This window comes from Macrobrachium rosenbergii, chromosome 14, assembly GCF_040412425.1.
Source record: "Macrobrachium rosenbergii isolate ZJJX-2024 chromosome 14, ASM4041242v1, whole genome shotgun sequence".
NCBI lineage: Eukaryota > Metazoa > Arthropoda > Malacostraca > Decapoda > Palaemonidae > Macrobrachium > Macrobrachium rosenbergii.
In genome coordinates, this window is record NC_089754.1 from 14,073,999 (window position 1) to 14,096,837 (window position 22,839).

A 22,839-nucleotide genomic window follows, 5' to 3' on the forward strand; every position below is an offset into this window, starting at 1 on the left:
ATAAATAAAAATACAGGACAAGTAAAAGAATGGACTATATTAAGTCTTGCACGAAAAAGATCAAGCAAATCTTGGGCTGATTTGTACAATGTAGAAGACTCAGAATCAGTTGACAATGAAGAGGAGGAGGTTTTGCTAGGATTTGAAAATAGGAGCATAATTGAGGCTAAAGAGGTTTTGCTAGGATTTGAAAATAGGAGCATAATTGAGGCTAAAGAAAAAGAGCGGCAAAGTAGGAGAAAAAACAAGGTACAGCAGTCCCCGGTTTACGACGGGTCCAGCTTATGATGTTCAGAGGTTACAATGCTTTTCAAATATATTCATCAGAAATTATTTCACGGTTTACGGCACGTTCCAGGGTTATGACGCGTCATACGCCGATCTGACGGAAGAAATATAGCTCCACAATGGCAGAATAATCAAAATTTGGAGGTTTTTTTTATGAAAAACTCAATAAAAATGCAGTTTACATCATTTTCAATACAACCAAAACATTGGATTTTTAAGATTTTCAACGATTTTTTGGTTTACAACGATTTTCTGTTTATGACGCGCGTAAAAACCGGGGACTAAATATGAGGAGGTAAATGACGTTGGACAAAAAGCTATATCTACAAGATGGATAGTAACTGAAAAGGTAACGAGGGGGGGGTGAAAGATATGTAAAATCACATTGGCAGCTAGAGGTTTTGAAGAACAAATGGCCAAATTGGAAAAAGATGCTCCTACATGCAATGCTGAAATTTTAAATTTTTGTTTGACAGTAATAAAACTGAAAGATTGGAATTATTATAAGTTAGATGTAAAAACTGTCTACAAGGTGATGAAATACAACGAGGTATATTTAAAACCATCTAGTGAAGATGGTTAAGAGTGGATTATGGAAATTGAAGAAAACTGTTTATGGGCTCAAGGATGTAACAAAGGCATGGTATTGTAAGGTGGTAAAAGTGGTGGAAGAGCTTAAAGGTGAGAAAAGTAGATTAGAACCTAATATATTCTTTTGGAAGAAAGACAATAAATTGAATGGTATTTTACGTAAACATGTAGAAGATTTTTGCTTTGGAGGAACTGAAGGATTTTTAAAGGAAACATTTGGGAAATTGAAAGGGAAATTGCAAATAGGAGAACAAGAAAGTAAAAATTTTAAGTACAGGTATTCCCCTACTTACGATGGGGTTAGGTTCCAAAAAACCCATCGTTTGTTGAAAAAATCGTAACTCGAATATGGCCTAGCCTACACTAGGGAATTAGTACCATCTATACATATATGGTAGGCTAGCCTACACTACACAGTATACTTTATACACAAATGGTATAGTAATTATTAGTGTCAGCTAATTCTGCAGGTTCAATGCAGATTGACATGATAAGTCAGTACAAAGAGAAATTGTATAACAAACAAGGCCCAGCCTGCACTTTCATATATCATATACGGTAGCCTAGACTACATTATACTGTATTCTATTTTCACATAACACCGTATTATACAAACATCAAAATAACGAATATGCATCTTTTCCATGGCTCTTTTAAAAAGTTATGCTTTACTACACTGTATCCAATCGTAAATATTCTTATATTGCTTTTGCATTATAAATCCCGAATACAGCGATCAAATGTTTTGGTTTGGGAATCTATCACGCGGTCTTTATTTCGCCGCATTTAACTCGGTTCAGAGGGCATTTCTTGCTTCTAGTTAGCGTAAATGAATCTCTAGATACTTTATTTATAAGGGACATATATATTTTTCGTTATATGAAGTGTTTTTAAGTCGAAATATAACTTAAATATGTCTCGTTGTGAAATTAATTTAGCCATTTTTTCGTTAGTAGATGACGTTGGCGGCTGGCCGTTTGTTTTGTGTAAAAAAAAAAAAACAAGATTCCGTTCACTATTTTCTCTTGATTTCATTATCATACTACGAGCTTTTCCTATTTATCTTTTATCGGCGTGAAAACAGCAGTAATATGTATTCTTTCATGCCCAGTAGTTTTGATTGAAATACTTTCCAATTTTATTTGCTGTCGAGTTTCATCCATGTTGCCAGTGCACGATAATTTATAGTCATTAGCAGCTTGAACATTCTTTTCTCAGCTTCAACTACAACTTCCAGCTTAAATTTACTGTAGCAGTATATTTCCTTGCCGATCTTTTCAGTACTTAACGTCATTTTTAACATAACTACGATAATTGTTTAACAGAATACTATGGTTGAAATACAAGCAAAACAGTTGTTATCCGATTCGGTTATTAGCAAAACAACAGTCTCGTTCGGTTGTTTATGGTTGTAATAAATTTTCACAAGAGTATAAGGTTACTAACAATACTTTTATCATTCTCTTACTTTTTTAACTAGAAGATGGAATAAAGAGATGGAGAAAAAGAAGTGGGTCTATTGTAAGTTGGTCTCTCTTGCTGCCTGATTCTCGGCAACTGTAGTGTACGCTGTTGCTGTTGCCGCATCCGCTCGAAATTTAAAAATATTTTCTAAATATTGTCATACCAGTATTAATTGCTAACTCCATCGTAAATTCGAATTATCGTAAGACGAATTATCGTCACTCATGCACTACCTGTATTTACAAACGCACAAAAATTGCAAACGAACACTGACCTATTTTAACTTCCGACAACGAGAGCAAGTGAGGTCAGCTCATTGAATTAATGTACCTATTCCAGCCTCTCAGGCCAACATATCGTAACCGTACGCTGCCAGATTGTACGTTGTTGCCTGCGCCAGTCCCCCGCGAAATTTAAAAATACATATTTTCAAAATATTGTCGTATCGATATTAATTGCTAACCCCATCGTAAAAGCGAATTATCGTAAGTCGAATCATCGTAACTCGAGCACTACCTGTATATAGGAGTAATAGTTGAGCAAAAAGGAAAATGGAATTTGTCTTAATCAGTGGTAGTATATAAATTCTATAAGAGAACCAGAAGCTAGAAGATTTGTAGGTAACAGAGTATTAGGACAAAAGGAGTTAACAGAATATAGATCAGTGGTAGGACCGTTGAATTGGGTATTGCTACATACCATGCCAGAAATATCATACGATGTTAGTGAATTAAGTAAAGCTTTTAAAGAAGAACGACTCAACATATGAAAAAGCTGATTAAAATAGTGTGAAAAACTAAGAGCATCATGGGAGAAGTGATAATAAGTAAGTTAAAAGAAAAGATTTATTGGGAAGCCTATGCAGATGCTTCATTTGGGAATATTGAAGATGGTCATACACAATTAGGTTATGTGATATTTTTGACAGATGGTAAGAGGAGAAGTCCCATATGGTGGAAATCCAGAAAATCCAGAAGAGTAGCAAAGTCCACCATTGAAGCAGAAGCTCTGAGTGTGGGGGAGGCCATAGAAGGATTGATATACAGTATTTCAAACATTTGTGGGAAGAGATAGTAGGAGGGAGAAAATTAGAAGCAATGGTTAAAACTGATAGTAAAACCCTATTGACTACAATAAAATCAAGTACTGGAGTAAGTAGTAAGAGATTAAAAATTGATACTGCAGCAATAAGAGAAGCAATAGAATCTGGAGAAATAAAGGTGGTGAGATGGATAAAAGGAAAGCATCAAATAGATGATGTATTGACTAAAGCTGGAGTTTCAGGTAAATATTAGAAATTACGTAGAGGGTAAAGAATTGGAGAATAATGGATTGGATGGGATTAGGATAAGAAGAGGTTGGAAGGGAGGGAGAAGGAGATAAGTGTGATTACATGTTAGTTTTAAAAGTTTAATCATTATTATTTTATTTTTATTTTCTGCATTAGTGAAATGGTATGGGCGTTACAAAATGTATAAAAAGCACGTTTAATTTTCTAAGTTTTTATAGCAAAACATTATTTATGTTTAAAAGTATCTGTTCATGGTGTAACATCATAGGATGACAAATAGCGGGAGGGAGAACATCAATAATTTACAGTGTCTAACTCCAACATTGTAATGTTGAAATAATGTGGTGTGGTAGAGAGCTCTCTGATGGTTAGGTTGTTAATTTTGGGTTGTAAGTCTGTTTTGTGGTTTTTTGTATTCATAAGCTGGATTATATTATAAAAGAGCAACGTGAACAGGTGGGTGGATTGCATAACTGTCGCATTTTTGGATGGGTTAGGCTAGAAAAACTTTCAGTACATACATCGGGAATGGGAGAGCAGAACACAAGGAGCTTCTTGTTTAGCCGACATCCAGTGTTCCCTAAACCCTTGAACAACCTTTTTGCCACATTAGGGTGTAGGGACCACCCTGTCCCCATGACCTGCCTCTGGCAACTGTGCTGGTATGCCACCATTGTCCTACACCCATGCTGCACCTAGCATATAACTAGGCAGTGTAGAAACCATCCAATTTTGCACCTGCCTTACCAGTCAACAGACAGGGACGAAAACCATCTCCCTTTGCTTGTTGACAAATTCACTACATTCAAGGTGTTGCTCATCTACACTAGGTGAACAATCAACTGATCATGAAATGCTTGCAGTAACAGAAGTGCTATGAACATTTTAGAAATGATTCACAGATGAGCATCATCTCAACTTCACACCCCGTGAAACTAACCAACCATTCAAGTGTGCATCCACCAAAATGCCCTTGGATGCACCCAAGAACGAAGTAACAGCATCTCCTGAGGGGGGAACTCCTGCAAGGAGGTCTGTCATATAACCCCCATGCTAGACTGTCCTTCCTTTCCTTCCTGAGAGGCACATGAAGTGTCGCAGGATTGGAGCAAGTGCAAATGCTGCTTCAGGCACAAGTAAAATGATAGCAGATGAACCTGCCCATGAGGCACAGGCCAGAGATTATGTGCAACCAGAAACAACCTGCAAAATATAAACGAGGAAGGAACTATGCTGATACCTCCCTAACCTTGCTGTTGCAAGGGTTCAAAATGAGGACTCTCATGGCTACCACATCAATTAAAATGCCCAAGTACTTTGTCTACAGCTTGGGCTGAAGATCTAACTTCCCCCAGTATATCATGATCCCAAAATTAGAACAGAGGAGAGTGACTGCACCTCTGAGGACACCAAGGTCAACCAATTGTTACGACACTGTAACAAATGGAGCCCCTCTAATGAACACTCACAAGGATACGAGGCAGTCAACAGTCTAAAGGACAGAGCCTTGAGCTGGTATATTGTCCTTTGCACACAAAAAGGAGGGTACTTTCAAGTCCCCTGATACAAGCCAACACAGGATGTGAAATTTCTGTACCAGAGTTTGGCAAACTAATTTGTTCAGTGGAGAGAGATTAATGACCATACTCCAGGAAGGGGACTGTGGAGGCCCAGAGAGTATTCATCAATAACTTTCAGTGTGTCTAGCTCCAACATTGTCTGCATTCTGCCGAATGCAAAATTTCTATGATTTATAGAATAAACTGGGAACAGGATCAAGCTATATAAAAGGGGAGGGCATCAGTCCATAAAAGGCTGTCTGTAGCCCTCCCAACAGACTACCCACGTCTTTGGTCTGTTGCACTTTCCAACAGTGTGACAGACATCTCCCAAGTAACTCACCAGCACAGGCAGAGACAACTTTGGTATCCTCTTCCCCTTTTCTTCTCTAACTAGGCAGAAGCCCAAAAGAACTTTTTTTTTTTTAGTGTGAGACCACTCTCAGCTGAAACCCGTCTTTAAAAGACATCAAATTGTCCTATCTCCTTACGATGAGATTCACCCATGATTCAGGAATGGTGCATGAGGAAGGTCAGTGTCCTGATTGACTGATTTGTGGGTATTAAAACTGGCATCACAACATCTAGGTTATTAATGTTGGGTCAGTGTCCTTCCTCCTGACTCCAACCACCTCTGAAACTTGTCCTTGTCCTCAATGCCTGCCACTGTGTCGCGAAAAGCTTCCAAACCCTATGACACTTGAAGGAAAGCCTTGGCAACCAACTCCATGGCTCCTACCAGCAGCCAAGAAGTGCGAAACTGCACTAAAGAAAGTTGTAACTTGCTCATCAGTCCACTGACTGACTGGTTCACCTGTTGGGGGCAGATGTTGGTGTCCCCTACAGTGAGTATTTCTGCTTTTGCATCAAGAGGTGAGGGAAGCAACTTGAGCAAGCACCTAAAAAGATGGAGTTCTTTGACACAGAGATCAAAGAGTTCATCTCCTCCACAGCAATTTAAGCAACTGGAGCCCAGGGCAACCAAAACAACAGTGAAAATTCTGAGGTAAAACCAAGGGTGCACTCTACTGAGGACACCAGGTTCCAAGGAGCAGTCCATGTCACTTCCCCATGGCCATTCCACTTATGAACAAGCCTGTTGACCTAATAAAAGTGCCTTCTAACTTGGCCTGTATGCACTTCGAGGCACAGGACCTGAGTTGTTAGTGTCAACAGAAGACTGAGAAGGTCCCTTAACTGCAGCAGAGGGAGAGGACACAACATCCTGACCTTCCACCTGCTCTGAAGATTATGACAAGTACCTAGAGTGAGAACCAAACACTGCATCATTCCAAAGAAATTAAAGGAGAATGGACTTTCTCTTAATCTCTGCCTTCAAACCTTGAGCCTGAAGATGAACGAGTTAAGTTGGCCAACCTAGCTGACTGACACTAGAAAGTTCAAGCACTACCTGTTCCACGAAGAGCAGTGCATGGGACGTGGGGGCTGGGCACCAGCGAGCTTGTGCACCTGTGATTGGTCACAAGGAGGCTCATGAGCTGATCCACCTGCAGCAATTTTGCCTGCCCACTGAACTATTGCATTGATTATCTTCACTCCTCATGTGGATGGCTACCTTCTGGGCCTTCTACCTGCAATTCTGTTGATCCAGAGATGGGAAAATGAGGAAAAGGATGAGGAGAAAGGTAGAGTCTGGTGGCATCTCTTCAAACTCTTATAACCTAAGACCTCCCCAAGCCCTACCACATCCACCCTATCTTCAAAGAGACAGGAGGTGCAACAAAAGCTTATTGGAGGAACAACAGCAGGAACAGCAGTGGTGTCAGCACCAATAGACATGAAGAGAATACTGCCAGAGTAATAGGGTCTGGTGAGACTGAAGGAGACATGGAGCTTTTGGCTGCAGCCAAATGCTCCAAAAAAGCTAACAAGAATGGTCTCTCTGGATGCCCAAGAAGGCCACAATGCTTCCACCATCTCCTCCATCTCCTGAGAAGGCCTTGCAATAATCACTGCAAAGGCAGAAGTGGTGGGAACTAAACTGCAAGTGATGAAGGTTACCAGAATCAGCAGCTGGAGTCCTTGTTGATCACTATTTCAACCTGCACATACCCTCCATGAACAAAGAAAGGGTTTCAGGCTCAGACACAATCCCATCAGCAAGAGTAGAAATCAGAGCCAGTGAGGCTAGGGGCAGGACATGAGAGAAAGGCAGTTTTACCCTCAGACACCAACAGTAACTTTCTCAACTTCCTCTGTTTCAAACCGTACTTCTGCCACTGGGCAGATAACTTTAAAAGACACTTGACACAGTTCAGAGATGGTGTACACTCATGGCCTTTATAGAAAGAATAAAAGAATGGGGGGGGGAGGGTTCAACATCAAAAGAGGACATAAACCTAGCACACACTCGTTCATTGCCTAGACACTACTCAGATCATTTGTATGAGAAAGAATATCATTACGCATCATCCGTGTTACAGAAGGCATCAACTACGTAAAAAATAAACCAAATTCAGCAATCATAACAAGAAGATACTTTAAAGTCAGCTTTAACAACAGCAATGACAAACACAAGAAAATAGCAGTGATGTGCGAATAGCAAGGTAGCTGAAGAAAATGTGATGATGACAGTCGTTTGAATGGGCGAGTTACATCCTCACATTAACTTGCAGCTCATTAATAATCTTGTTATCTACCTTCAATGAAGGTTTGTATTCTTCTAGAGACATAAGTTCCTTTTGCCATGGTATATAAACATACATTTATGATTTTAAAAATATTATTTCTAAATAAACAAAGGTTCTTTGCATACTCCCTTTGACTTTAGCTGCATTGGTTTTCACCTAGCACTTTCTAACTGTTGTCTTTATAATTGTTACCTCTAGTTTTGTTTTTGCACAACTTTCAAACTTACGACACTGCATCTTTTTCAAGAACGAACCCTTTGGTAAGTCCTGGAAGTGCTTAGCTGTGACTCAGGGGTCAAATTAAATTACTTTATGTTAGCACCAATTTTTCTGTATATAATAACTTTAATTAAAGCATTATCTCAACTTCCCAACTCCAAATCTTTTTGGCCAATACTGCAGGCTCTGCAAATCAATCATTCAGCCCAAGCTCCACTGCCTACTGTTTTTCACTTTTTGTCAATCCCCTGTTATTTCTTATGAACACAAAAATATATTGGTTCACTGATTCTGAGAGAATGAATGAATGACATACTTACATGCATCACTAAAGTAATCAGTTACAAATAGGAAGTATACAGTAATACAGAAGACAACACATTCCATGTTTTGATATGAATCACATATTATTCTCAGCAATAAGAAAAACTAAAACATTCATGAATACCATAAACTAACAGAATCCAGAAAAATATCTTTGCAAAAAAATATATATATATATACAGTGAACCCCCCGTATTCGCAGGGGATGCGTCACTCTCCACTTCAATTAGTTATGTTTTATGATTAATAATTTTTGATAATGAAACATTAGGACACCTTTGAAGTAAGGCACATTTCATATGTATTCAAAATCTAAAACTAAAAACCAATAAAAAAATATATCCAACTGCATATTTTCATGAATATACTTAAACTGACCATGGACATTTGATGGATCATAATACTTGGTCTTCAATTTCTGTGTTCTGTTAAGGACTTTCCCATCTGGAAGAGGCTCTGCAAGATCTTCAAAGGTTTGCAACAAAGATGATACTTGCTTAGGAACTGCAACTTCTCCAAAGTGTTCACAGACTTTTGCTTCTCTCCCTGATAAGAAGTATAATAGATAAGAATATATAACAGTAAAAAATAAAATTTTGAAGTTAAGATTTTATAAAATAAAATTCCCTTCAATAACAAGATGGAATTCACTACAAGTTAATTTTTCTGTTTATTCACAAGATGGCATTTACTATAAGATATTCTTTTATTCAGTTACACGAAAGCATTCATTATTCCTAAATACCACAAATGTACAAAAGCTATCTTAACCATTAAGGGATGGGCTAAATATATATTAAGCACACCCCCAGACCAGGCAAACTTTAAGGTTGGCCAATTTAAGAAAAACACATCAATGGAAAGAGGAAGATGTGCAAATGCACATGGTGTAAAAAAAATGACAAATTTTTCTATACCATCCACGGGGAAGTTGAAAGTGACTATTTACAACCTTGTGTGGGGTCTCTTTTACAAGACATTCATAAATATATGCTAATTTTACAAGGTTATACATGTTTTTTCTAATAATCTATTTTATTTTTTGTAAAATTATAATTACAGCCCACACATCATAACAGATAAGAACTAACATCAATAACAAATTCTGACTATATTTATTGTAAAATATTTACAAGATTTACTGAAATGGGGAGATACAGTAACTTTTTGTGAGGTATACATGTTTTTTCTCATATTTCTTTGCACTTTACTTTGAAAATTACAATCATATCTGAACTACTATCATAAAAGACAAGAACTAAAACCAACAGCAATCCCTCAGTAAATTTACAAGCAAATAAAAAAAAAAAGAATCCTGGAGCTATGGAGAGGCAGTACATGCCCCCCCATGAAAATTGATCTACCCCTCTCCCATACTGAGTTAACATCATTTATGTTTTGAAAATTTATGAACATTTTTCCCGAAGTTTCCAAACCATGTTGTGCAATATTAATCCTCATAATTATTTTCATCCAAACCATGCCCATCCAGTGAAGTTTGTTGGCAATTGGTTGAGCTTAATCCTTCATAATGAAGTTAGAGGAATTTATTTCCATAGAATTCATTTCTTTATAATGTGGTTGATTCAAAACCTTGTTATAAGTTCCTCATATGAATCAGCATCAGTGGTCTGGTAAACAAAATACCAGTTATGCCCATCCAGTAAGGGTTAAAAGAATGGTAAGGTCTGTATACAACCATGTTAAAAACTTCAGTGTAATAGAAGAGAAACATCTAATATTCACCAAAGTTCCATGCACCTAAAAGGCACAATTTTCTAAACCTAAAGACTGCATAGTGCAAAAACCACTCTTTGATTAGGATGAAAATCTAAGGGATGGTTTTGAAAATTAACTTATTTAGATACAGTCTGACCTCTCTAAATCTGGCATTCCGTGGTCCAAGAACTCCCATGATCCAGGACTTTTTTGAACCAGCCACCACTATAGCCGATTCACTTAAGGTAGATTCTTGAGCCTATGAGACGTTTGTTTGGCGGCCTCTGATTGGCTGGTATTGGGAGGTATGCAGCTTGCTCACTGTTTCATTTTAATGTCTGTAGCTCAGAAAACTTGAAATATTTTTATATTTCTTCATTTATCTCACGTTTTACACAAGATAGGAAAGTTTTGGTCATACCATAGGATTCGGTATTAATTGTACAACTAAACCGTGATTTCCTGAAATCAGTAAGATAAAACACAAAGGAATTACAACGAGTAAAAGTGAAGAGAGAAGCATTTCATTCTTTATACCTGTTTTTACATATCGTCGGATTTTGCATCATTCATGTGATCAAGATAAAATAAAACTTGTGATTTCATACAATAAATTCACCCTGAATACGCTGGTGCTTTCAGATTTTAGATGCGTGTGATATGTGAAGAGAAAATGAAGAATATGTCGTATTATGTTGCATCCGTACTTGACTCAGTTTGAATAGTGCCAAGAGATGGTGGTCTGCAAACAGCGATATCTTTGAGGCACCGTTGACAGTTGCCAATCAGTGATATGAGAAGTTTGCAGTTTCGACAATATTTACCGTATTATTATGTCATTAAATTTTCTGTAAATAAATGCATAGAATTCCCGTTATGACTGTCGAACACTTCACTCCAATATCATATATGTCCGTGTGTCTGAACATATCTGAGTAAGTGTAATTCCCAAATGTTCCCACACCCCTGCATCACTATATAGCTATGTAGGATAATGAGACGAATCAGAAGACTTTTATAGCTTTATATATTTAAACAAAAAGAATGGAAATTCATACTGATGTATTATGTCATAAAACAAAATAAAATCATATACAGTAGGCTTACATTGACAGTGTCATTAGGCTATCTGTATGAACAAAAAGAAAGGAAAATCTTACATATTTTATGTCATTACCATTATTTTAAAAAAATTTAATGGAAAATCATACATATAGTCATGTCATTACCTATTGAAACAAAAAAAGAATGAAAAATCATACAGATGCATCCATTTGATTTTTAATTTTTCCTTATCAGATATGTCCATAGTCCAATCATACGGACATATATGATATTGGAGTGAAAGTGTTCGACATTCATAATGGGAATTCTATGGGCAACTGTCAACGGCACCTGGACGCTCTTGCTGAGAAGACCAACGACGTCCAAAAGTGTCTCGCAGTCTGCAAATCACCGTCTCTCGGCACTATTCAAACTGAGTCAAGGTACGGATGCAACATAATACGACATATTCTTCATTTTCTCTTCACATATCACACGCATCTAAAATCTGAAAGCACCAGTGTATTCAGGGTGAATTTATTGTATGAAAACACAAGTTTTATTTTATCTTGATTGAATGATGCAAAATCCGATAATATGTAAAAACAGGTATAAAGAATGAAATGCTTCTCTCTTCACTTTTACTCGTGTTTCCTTTGTGTTTTATCTTACTGATTTCAAGAAATCATTGTTTTTAGTTGTACAATTAATACCGAATCCCATGGTATGACTAAAACTTTCCTATCTTGTGTAAAACGTGAGATAAATGAAGAAATATAAAAATATTTCAAGTTTCTGAGCTACAGACATTAAAATGAAACAGTGAGTGAGCTGCATACCTCCCAGTACCAGCCAATCAGAGGCCGCCAAACAAACGTCTCATAGGCCCAAGAATCTACCTTAAGTGAATCGGCTATAGTTCTTGAGTACAAGGACAGTGCCGGATGTTTCAGTTTTTGTATTTTTTTGGATTTCAGAACTGAAGCTTGCTCCGTAAATACACAAGCATTGTTTATTTCCAAAGAAAACATTCTGTGAAATTCAAAATACAGTATATAGCATGCAAAAGAACCATAATTTGCATACAGTCACTTCCCGATTTATGAACAATTTATGTTCTGGACAGCCATTCTTATCTTCAATTGTTTGTAAGTTTGTTTTTAACATGTAGTGCATAATTTTTGTTGATGTTTACATTACCGAGTTAATTTGGGAGTCACTGATCATCCTATTTTCATTGTATTTTTAAATCATGCATTATAATGAATTACAGATGCTTCTCTACTTACGAACAAGGTACATTCCGAATGGCTGTTTGTATCTTGGTTTGTTCGTAAGTCCAACTTGATATACGCAGAGTCAATATGCACAGTACAATTTATGCTTTTCATACTAAAACACAATACTAGTACTGTACTGTATTTAAGAGAGTATTTTAGCAATAAAAATAATATATAAAACCTAAATACATTAGACAAATTATGATAATGATATAGTAAAATACAGTTTTAACCCTTAAACGCTGAGCCTCTATTTACAAAAGTGTCTGTCGTATGCCGGCGGCGTTCGGGAGTTAGCACCGGAAGCGGAAAAAAGTTTTTTCAAAAAATCACAGCACGCTTTAGTATTTAAGATTGAGAGTTCATTTTGGCTCCTTTTTTCTCATTGCCTGAAGTTTAGTATGCAACCATCAGAAATGAAAAAATATATCATTATCATATATAAATATTGGAATATATGACAGCACAAAAAAAAATTTCATATATAATTGTATACAAATCACACTGTGAGCAAAATGGTTAAAGCTAACGAGTTATTTTTTTTTCGTTGTATTGTAAACTAAATTGCGATGATTTTGGTATATAACAAATTGTAAAACAATCAAAGCATCACAGAGAAAATATTATCACAAAATGATGCATGAATTTTTTTCTAAAATTCACCATAAATCGAAATATTGTGCTAGATCTAGACCTCCTGTTTGTTGCAAAATGAAGGTAATTGATTGAATATTACTAGACTGTAAGTGTTTTAGCTTACAATTGCATTTTTCGACCATTTCAGTCGAGTTAAAGTTGACCGAAGGTTGAATTTTTTCTATTTATCGTGATTTATATGAAAATATTTCAAAACTGATAAAAGCTACAACCATGAGTTATTTTTTGTTGTATTCTACATCATATTGCACACATTTTCATGTATAACACTTTATGTAAGGCCTAATATAAAATGGTGCAAAAATTACGACAAGGTGACAAAAGAAATTCCGAGATTTTCAGCCATTACCGCGCACGGAGGTAAGGAAAAAGTTTTTTCAAAAATTAACCATAAATCGAAATTTTGTGCTAGAGACTTCCCATTTGTTGCAAAATGAAGGTAAATGATTGAATGTTACTAGAATGTAAGAGTTTTAGCTTACAATTGCGTTTTTTTACCATTTCGGTCGAGTCAAAGTTGACTGAAGGTTGAAATTTTGGCACTTATCAACAACCATGAGTTATATTGTGTTGTATTTTACATGAAATTGCACACATTTTCATATATAAAACTTTATGTAACGGCTAATATAAAATGGCGCAAACATTACGACAAAGTGACGAAAGAATTTCTGAGATGTTCGGCCAAGTTACTGCGCGCGGACGTAAGGAAAAAGTGTTTTTCAAAAATTCACCATAAATCGAAATATTGTGCTAAAATCTTCCAATTTGTTGCAAAATGAAGGTAAATGACTGAATATTACTAGAATGTAAGATTTTTAGCTTACAATTGCAGTTTTCGACCATTTCGGTCGAGTCAAAATTGACTAAAGGTTGAAATTTTGGCACTTATCGTAATATGAAAATATTTCAAAATTGATAAAAGCTACAACCATGGGTTGTTTATTGTTGTATTCTACATGAAATTGCACACATTTTCATATATAAAACTTTATGTAACGGTTAATGTAAAACAGCACAAACATTACGAAAAAGTGACGAAAGAATTTCTGAGATGTTCGCTGGTTATCAGCACTGGATGTAAGAAAAAGTGTTTTTCAAAAATTCACCATAAATCGAAATATTGTGCTAGAGACTTCCAATTTGTTGCAAAATGAAGGTAAGTGATTGAATATTACTACAATGTAAGAGTTTTAGCTTACAATTGCGTTTTTCAACCATTTTGGTCAAGTCAAAGTTGACCGAAGGTTGAAATTTTGGCACATCATAATATGAAAATATTTCAAAACTGATAAAAGCTACAACCATGGGTTGTTTTTTGTTGTATTCTACATGAAATTGCACACATTTTCATATATAAAACCTTATGTAACGGCTAATATAAAACGATGCAAAAATGACGACAAAGTGACGAAAGAATTTCTGAGATGTTCGGCAGAGTTACCACGCGGACGTAAGGAAAAAGTTTTTTTCAAAAATTCACCATAAATCGAAATATTGTGCTAGAGACTTCCAATCTGTTGCAAAATGAAGGTAAATGATTGAATATTACTAGAATGTAAGAGTTTTAGCTTACAATTGCGTTTTTCGACCATTTCGGTCGAGTCAAAGTTGACCGAAGGTTGAAATTTTGGCACTTATCGTGATTTATATGAAAATATTTCAAAACCTATAAAAGCTACAACCATGATTTATTTTTTGTTGTATTCTACATGAAATTGTGCACATTTTCAAATAGAAAACCTTATGTAACAGCTAATATACAACAGTGCAAAAATTACAACAAAGTGACGAAAGAATTTCTGAGATGCGTCGCTGATGCTCTGTAGTGCGAGAAGAAAGAAATTGGCGCATGCGCGGCTGGGTAACGCTTGTAAACAAAACAACAGCGTGATCCGTGAACTCCCAGCACCCCTCAAGGCACGTGATTTAAAATCTTTCGCAAACTAGTCCTATAACTATTTTTCCGCGAATATTTAAAAAAAACTTTTTGTAGTCGACGTACTGTATGTCCACTCGGCACCCGACAGACAATTTTAGTCGACATATGATAAGTCCAGTCGGCGTTTAAGGTTTAATTTATGAACATGGTTGTTCATACCTCTGAAAGCTCTTAAGTTGAGGAGCATCTGTACTTTAGATGCTAGGAAGGTGAAAAGAAGAAAATAAAATTTAGATTAATGCAACATTCAAAATTTAGCATTTTCTCCATGCTTTGAATGTTATGAACTTGGAGAGATTTACACAGGAGCAGCATCTGACATAGGAAGTTCACTAAGTAAATAATGAACACTGCATCTACTGACAAAAATACATACTAAATGTTTCCTATGGGGAGAGGAAATAAAGAAAATGGGAATTCATCAAAGAACAAGTTAAATCGGGAAGACAGAAATAAGTAGGAATATTTTACCAGTATGAACGAGTATTATCGTGATTGTAAGAATACTGTACAGGTAGTTAATCAAGAAAATACTCAGGATAATCAGGGAAAGGGTTAAAGAAGTAGGTTCATCATTCTTGGTTCTTCTGTTCTTTGCAAAAATTCTTACTAACAGAATAGGCGTAATAAATTAGAAGCCTAAGGCACACCTCCAGAAAGCAGAACTTTTACAAATACACACTGTAATTTTAGCATTATCATGGATAATGCTAGATTTAAGCTTATAAAGGGAAGCTGTGATTTCTCAACACTGAAGTTTGTCCATTTCATCAGCCTAATGTCGGACTGTTGAATGCCTTGGAAATACCAAGAACAGTGAAAAATGATCCTCTAAGTCCACAGAGATACGGAAATACCAGTGAGACTGGAAAAGAATTTTCACCAGTAGGTTTTGCATTTTGAAAGCCTTACCGGCACTGAACATAGCCTACAAAACAACAGTGGATGACTTATTTTACCCAAGTAAGGAAATTGAAGAATTAAGTGCTATAATAACTGAGCCTTAAAAAGCCAGTTCTAGAGAATCAAATTCAACAGTAGTTCATATGTAGCTGTGCTTCAATTCAAATTTTTGAGACAGAAACCCAACACTGTTATCTTAACCAGATAGTAAGTTTTCATAAAAATCTTAAACCTTTTCTTTTGAAAGAATTTCAATATTTTACACTAGAGATACTTTGTTTATGGTATATGAGAACATCAGTAAATATCAAGTTCTGCTAATTAACTGAATTTTAGCCTCCAATCAAATATTATTAGTGTCATCCTAAAATCAAGTAATGAAGTTATGAATTACCAAATGTTAATAATGTTTTGTTTGAATTTCCCAGTTTCAGGCACGCACTGACTGGGTGTAGATCATAAAATGAGTCCTGGTGAAGCTAGATATGGCCTATGATTGAAAATGGTACAGATGCTATTCTGACCTTTATTTTGGGCTTGAATTAGTATTTGGAAATACATGGTATCGAGTAATGCCCAGGCAGCTGAAGATCTAATTTTGTTTCTTGTCAGAGGAAGAGGTGTGAATTTGTTTCACTTTTCCTGGCCCATCTTTGCTTTTTTATCTTTAATGGACTAGTGACTTTCCTGCCAAGCTAGGATTGTTAGCTGATAGTCAATATGTATATACGAAGCAGTTACGTATCTATGATGCTCCGTCTGATTTGACATGCCATTTGCAAGAGAACCTTGATAAGGGTTTTGAGTGTAGAGCAATTCAAATAGATTTTATTGCTGCTTTTGATTGAGTATACTGTATCGCAAGGCACTTATTTATAACTTCAGAGACTTGGAGTGGGTATATATATTTTAGAGTTACTTCAAGATTTTCTTACAGGCAGGTAGTATGTTGATGTTTGTATACAGTAATACCCCTAACTTGCGCTATTCGAGTTGCACGAATTCACAGACACACAAATTTTTCATTGGAACCTAACTAATGGTCATACATGAGTTTTTCACAGACACGCGAAGATTTGTGAACACTGAGAAATCCTGCAAAAGTGTTTGTTTAATTATTTATGCAATTTATAAGTTTTCAAGCTTTTATGTGTAAATTAAATAACATTAAATATTATTAAAAGTATTAATTTCTCTCTCTCTCTCTTTTTAGTGAGATGAATTTTTATGGTACATGTATACAGTACAGGTATGTTTATTTGTATGATAAATAAACTTTTTACCTAATAATAAGAACTAATTTTCAAATATTAATAGGATTAATAAAATTAAATAATAATAATAATAATAATAAAACTGTAATTACAAAATTCGTATTATTTTGAACAAACAAATTCTTCCCTCGTCTTTTGTAAGAAGGTCGAAGGCAAAAGCTGTCAGACATGTCATTTAGCCTTACAGCACTGTTATTCTGTATGTCTTTAACTGTACAGTAGATAATTTTAAATTGATCTAATTTTACCTGTACCATTTACAAATTGTAAATGTGCCGTTCTAAAACATAGAGACATAGAGCATTTCAGAACAAAGAGAAAGTGACAGAATAGAGAAGTTTTTAAAAACCAGGTTGAGAAGACTTCTAAAAATATTTCAGTGGAATGGGGGAGACAGTCACATGCTCCTATATTCTTAAGTCAACCATTTATTTCTTTTTTTTATGGGTAACGTATTAAGCTAACTTTTAAATGAAAATACAGTAACTTTAATTTAATTTAAAAGTTAGTTTAATACTGAATTTCCATCTTTTAATATCTACCGTAAGAATAACTTTCTCTCTCTCTCTCCGCAATATTTCATAAATAATATAACCTGATATTTCAAGTAAGGACAATATCTCTCTCTCTTACATGTTATTCTCTCAGTCTCCGTAATAATTGGTAAGTAATTTCTCTCTCTTATGTAAGGACAACCCTTATCTCTCTCTCTCTCTCTCTCTCTCTCTCTCTCTCTCTCTCTCTCTCTCTCTCTCTCCTAATAATATGAACTCTCTCTCTCTCTCTCTCTCTCTCTCTCTCTCTCTCTCTCTCTCTCTACTCATAGTTAGCGCTCACACATTTTTTAAAACTTATTCATTCTTTGTGGAATGGGGAGACGTCTTTACCTGTACAGTAGATAGTTTAAATTGATCTAATTTGACCTGTATTGTCTCTAAGAATAACTGTAAATGCGCTAGTGTTGCAAAATACGTTCTAAAACATAGAGACATAATAACTAAGAGTTGTATTAGTCAAAATATAAAACACTGTTTCTTCATGAAAAAGCATTTCAGAACAAAGAGAAAGATACGCAGAATAAAGTTGTCGAAAAGAGGTTGAGACGACTTCTAAAAATAGATCGGTTGGAAGGAAGGAAGGAGAGAGAGAGAGAGAGAGAGAGAGAGAGAGAGAGAGAGAGAGAGAGAGAGAGAGAGAGAGAGAGAGAGAGATTCTCTCCCCACTCTCAATTTTTATATCAACCATTTATTTCTCTTTTTTAAGGGCAATGTTTTAAGCTAACTTTTAAATGAAATTACAGTAACTTTAATTTCATTTAAAAGTTAACTTAATAATTTAGGAGCATGATTAGGGTCATATTTAGTGTTTAAACTTTAGAAATAAGCAATTATTAGCATTTTTAGACCATGCCAAACTTACGCGAAAATTCACCCTGAGCAAGGGGTTCTGGAACCTAACCTCAGGTAAGTTCGGAGTATGTGGAACCTAACCTCAGGTAAGTTCGGAGTATGACTGTAATACGATATTAATACGTGAATACAAAGTAAAGTATAATGTAGGCTAGGCTACCGTGCATGTATACAATAGACCATAGTGTAGGCTACGCTTATTCTTGTTTGTTATTCAATTCCTCTTTGTATTGAATTATCATAGGTCATTCTGCATGAACCTCCAAAATTAGCTGATATTAATAATTACTACACTGTATATGCATAGAGTATATTTTATAGTGTAGGCTAGGCTACCACATATGTATACATGGTACTGAATACCCTAGAATAGGCTAGGTTATATTCGAGATACATTTTTTCCAACAAATGATGGTTTTTTTTGGAGTGTAACCCCATCATAAGTAGGATAATACCTGTATAAGCATTTTTGAGTTTTTTTTTTAACTATAAAATATGACTTTTTATGATAAAATAGTTTTATATATACTTACCAAGTAATTACATAGCTATTGGTTCCCTAACCTACAGCAGCTTAGAAATTCAAAATTTGAGCAGTGGTGCTGTTATTGTTACTGTGCAGGTGACAACGTCCCGCCACCATCCAGGACTCGAGGAAACAAACCAGCGGAGAGCTCAATTTGTTTTGTGCTCTTATATTCATGCAAGGGGAGGAGGGCGAGCTCTGATCATGTAATTACTTGGTAAGTATATATAAAACTTCATTTTTTCATAAAAATGTCATTTTTATATAAGTAATTACATAGCTGATTCCACATTGTAAGGAGGTGGGAAAGAGCATGGACACATTCTACTCCAAAATATTAAGTAATGAGTTTGTGGGAAAGAGCATGGACACATTCTACTCCAAAATATTAAGTAATGAGTTTGTAGGAAAGAGCATGGACACATTCTACTCCAAAATATTAAGTAATGAGTTTGTGGGAAAGAGCATGGACACATTCTACTCCAAAATATTAAGTAATGAGTTTGTGGGAAAGAGCATGGACACATTCTACTCCAAAATATTAAGTAATGAGTTTGAACTAGAAAGGTTGCTAACACTGAGTAAATATTTGTTGTTTCCTTACCTGTTGAGAGAGCTGCTGCAGGAAGGTACTGCCTCTGGTCAGCGCTTCTCTCAACTTATGTGAGTAAGTGGCGGTATAGCCAAGTGCATCCCACTACACTAGTGGGAAACTTTGCAGCCGAGGAAGTACACAGTTTTTAAAAGATGCCCTTGCCCTGGGCAAAGACCAGAATACAAAATGAAAACACTGTCACCTACACCACAGAATAAAACCAAACAACCCAACCATTATCAAAAATAAAGTACGAACTGGTGGGTACTCAGGTACAGTGTACCCCCAGGCTTCCCAACAACTCAAAACCTTAAGTCAAGGCGAGTGGATAGCAAAGGAACAGATAGATTCCTCATGCTTCCTCTCCCAGCACCATGCCAGCCACGGATAAAGGCCCTAAAGTGCTACAATTTTCAAATACAATTTCTATGTCCTTGAGATAGTGAGATAGTGTGAGGCGAAAATGGACTTGCATCTCCAGAACGTCAACTGTAGGATTAAGGAAAGAGACATCAACTATAGGATTGAGGAAAGACACACGTTGTGCTTAAAAGCGAGGGAAGTTGCGACTGCCCTAATTTTGTGAGCCTTAACCTTAAGTAGAGGAAAGGCTTCTTCCTGGATCTGAGAGTGGGCTTCTAATATTAATTCTCTCAGAAAAAAGGATATGGCATTTTTGAAGAGCGGCCGAACTGGGTTTTTAACAGAGCACCAGAGGTACCTCACTTGGCAGAGGAGTCTTTCTTCTTCCTCAGGTCCTAAGATATCCATAAGGTTCTTGATGACGAAGGATCTAGGCCAGGGTTTAGAAGGGTCCTCGTTCTTTGCGAGGAAACCAAGAGAAAGAGAGCAGACTGCGTCCTCTTGTGCAAAGCCTATTCTCTTGTCTATTGCTTGTAACTAGCTAATATGTTTGGCATTAGCGAGGGCCACTAGAAAGAGAGTCTTTTTTGTGAGATTCCTGAGGGAAACAGAACAAAGAGGTTCGAATTGAGGACCTGAGAGCCACTTAAGTACAACGTCTCAGTTCCAAGAGACGTTGGAAGAACTATCTTTCTTGGACATGTTGAAGGATTTGATCAGGTCGGTGATATCTTGATCAGAAGACAGGTCCATTCCTCTGTGCTTAAAAACTGAGCTGAGCATCGACCTATACCCTTTGATGGTAGAGGTCGATAGCTTCCTGACGGACTTTAGGAATATCAAAGTCGGCTATTTGGCTTATAGATGTCTCAGAAGAAGAGACATTATGGCAGCTGCACCACCTTCTGAAGACTGTCCATTTTGATTGGTAGAGCTTTGTAGAAGAAGCTCGTCTGCATTTCGCAACTGCCTCTGCAGCTTGTCTTGAAAACCCTTTTGCTCTGACAAAGAGCTTGACAGTCTGAAGCCTGTCAGGTCCAGAGCGGATCATCCTTGGTGGAATCTGAGAAAGTGGGGTTGTCTGAGCAGAGACTGTTTTTGTGGAAGAAGTCTCGGGTAGTCTACCAGGAGTCGAATCAAGTCTGGAAACCATTCCTTGTTTGGCCAAAATGGGGCTACAAGGGTCATGGAGGTGTTCTGATGCGCTGACAGCTTGTTGATTACTTCCCTGATCATTCCAATCCAAAAGCATGGCATCTGTGCTCCATGCTTGGGGATCCAGGACCGGAGAGAAAAAGAGGGAAGACGGTGGTTTCTCGACCATGTGAAAAGATCCACTATGGGTTTGCCCCAGTTTCCATAGGTTGTTGCAGACTACTGGATTTAAGGTCCATTCTGTTGGAAGGACCTGTTTGAGGCGGCTTAATTCATCTGCAATCACACTCATCCTCCCTTGAATGAACCAGGTGACAAGATAGACTTGGTTCTCTTCCGCCAACAGAAGGAGATCCTATGCCATCTCCTACAGGGATAAGGAGTGAATGCGCCCATTTGCAAATATATGCAAGAGCTGTGGTGTTGTCCGCATGTACTACAATCTTCTTGCCGTGGACCAGATCCGAGAAGTATTGAAGGCCCAGGTGAATTGCTCTCAGTTCCTTTATATTGATGTGAGCATTCCGTTGTACTGTAGTCCATGTTCTGGAGACTTCCCGACTTTCCAGAAGCGCGCCCCAGCCTAGGTCGGAAGCATCTGAATAAAATTGAAGGTCTGGGTGCACTGGGAGAAGAGACTTCCCTTCCTGAAGTCTTCCGCCGCATGACCACCACTGGAGATCCTCTTTGATTTCCGACGTAATCAGGAAGATGAGAGTCTGGTTGGGATTTTCTGCACCAATCTGCCTTGAGGAAAAATTGAAGGGGTCTCATGTGCAGTCTGCCTAGATTTACAAACTGCTCTACTGAAGCGAGGGTCCCCAAAAGACTCATCTGCACTGCTGAGCAGTAAGGAAGAGCAAGGAACTGACTGACAGTCTGAAGGCAGTTTGCGACTCTTTTGGGTGACAGAAAAGCCCGAAAAGTCCGAGAGTTTCAGTATCATCCCTAAATAGGGAATCTCCTGAGATGGAATCAAGGGATTTGTTTTTGTTTATGAGGATGCCTAACTCCTGTGTCAGGCGAAGAGTTGTTCTCTTCCTTTGACGACGAGCGGAGAAGCCAATCGTCTGGATATGAGTTGATGTTGATTCCCAGAAGGTGAAGCCAATTCCCCAGAGGAGCAAGGATTCATGTGAAAACTTGAGGAGCCGTCGATAAGCCGAAGCATAGGGCCCGGAACTGTAGTATCCTGCCCTGAAAAACGAAGCATAGAAATTTCCTCGAGTCTGGATGAACAGGGACATGAAAATACGCATCCTGCATATCCAGGGTGACCATCTAGTCCCCCTGTTGTACTGAGGACATGACAGAGCGAATGGTCTCCATGTGAACTTCGTCTTCAGTACAAACACATTCAAGGCGCTTACATCCAGAATGGGCCTCCAGCCCGCGAGGCCTTCGGAACCACAAAAAGGTGATTGTAGAAACCTTCTGAGTGGGGCTCTAGCACTTCTTCCACTACTCCTTTGGAAAGGAGGAGTTCGACTTCTTGAAAGAGGGCCAAAAACTTCATGGAACCTTTTGAGTACGCTGTCAAGGCGATTGGAGATGTAACTAAAGGAGGAGTCTTTATGAAAGGAAT

General features: G+C 37.1%; 1 protein-coding gene across 2 annotated transcripts in view; it reads right to left on the reverse strand.

Annotated features, from left to right (window-relative positions):
- LOC136845727 (uncharacterized) overlaps positions 1–22,839 on the reverse strand; it is a 288,481-nt gene that overhangs the window by 85,705 nt on the left and 179,937 nt on the right. For both annotated transcript variants that reach the window (XM_067115930.1, XM_067115931.1), the window contains exon 11: positions 8,766–8,933. In XM_067115930.1, the coding sequence (XP_066972031.1) occupies positions 8,766–8,933 (168 nt within the window). The remainder of the gene's footprint in view (positions 1–8,765; positions 8,934–22,839) is intronic.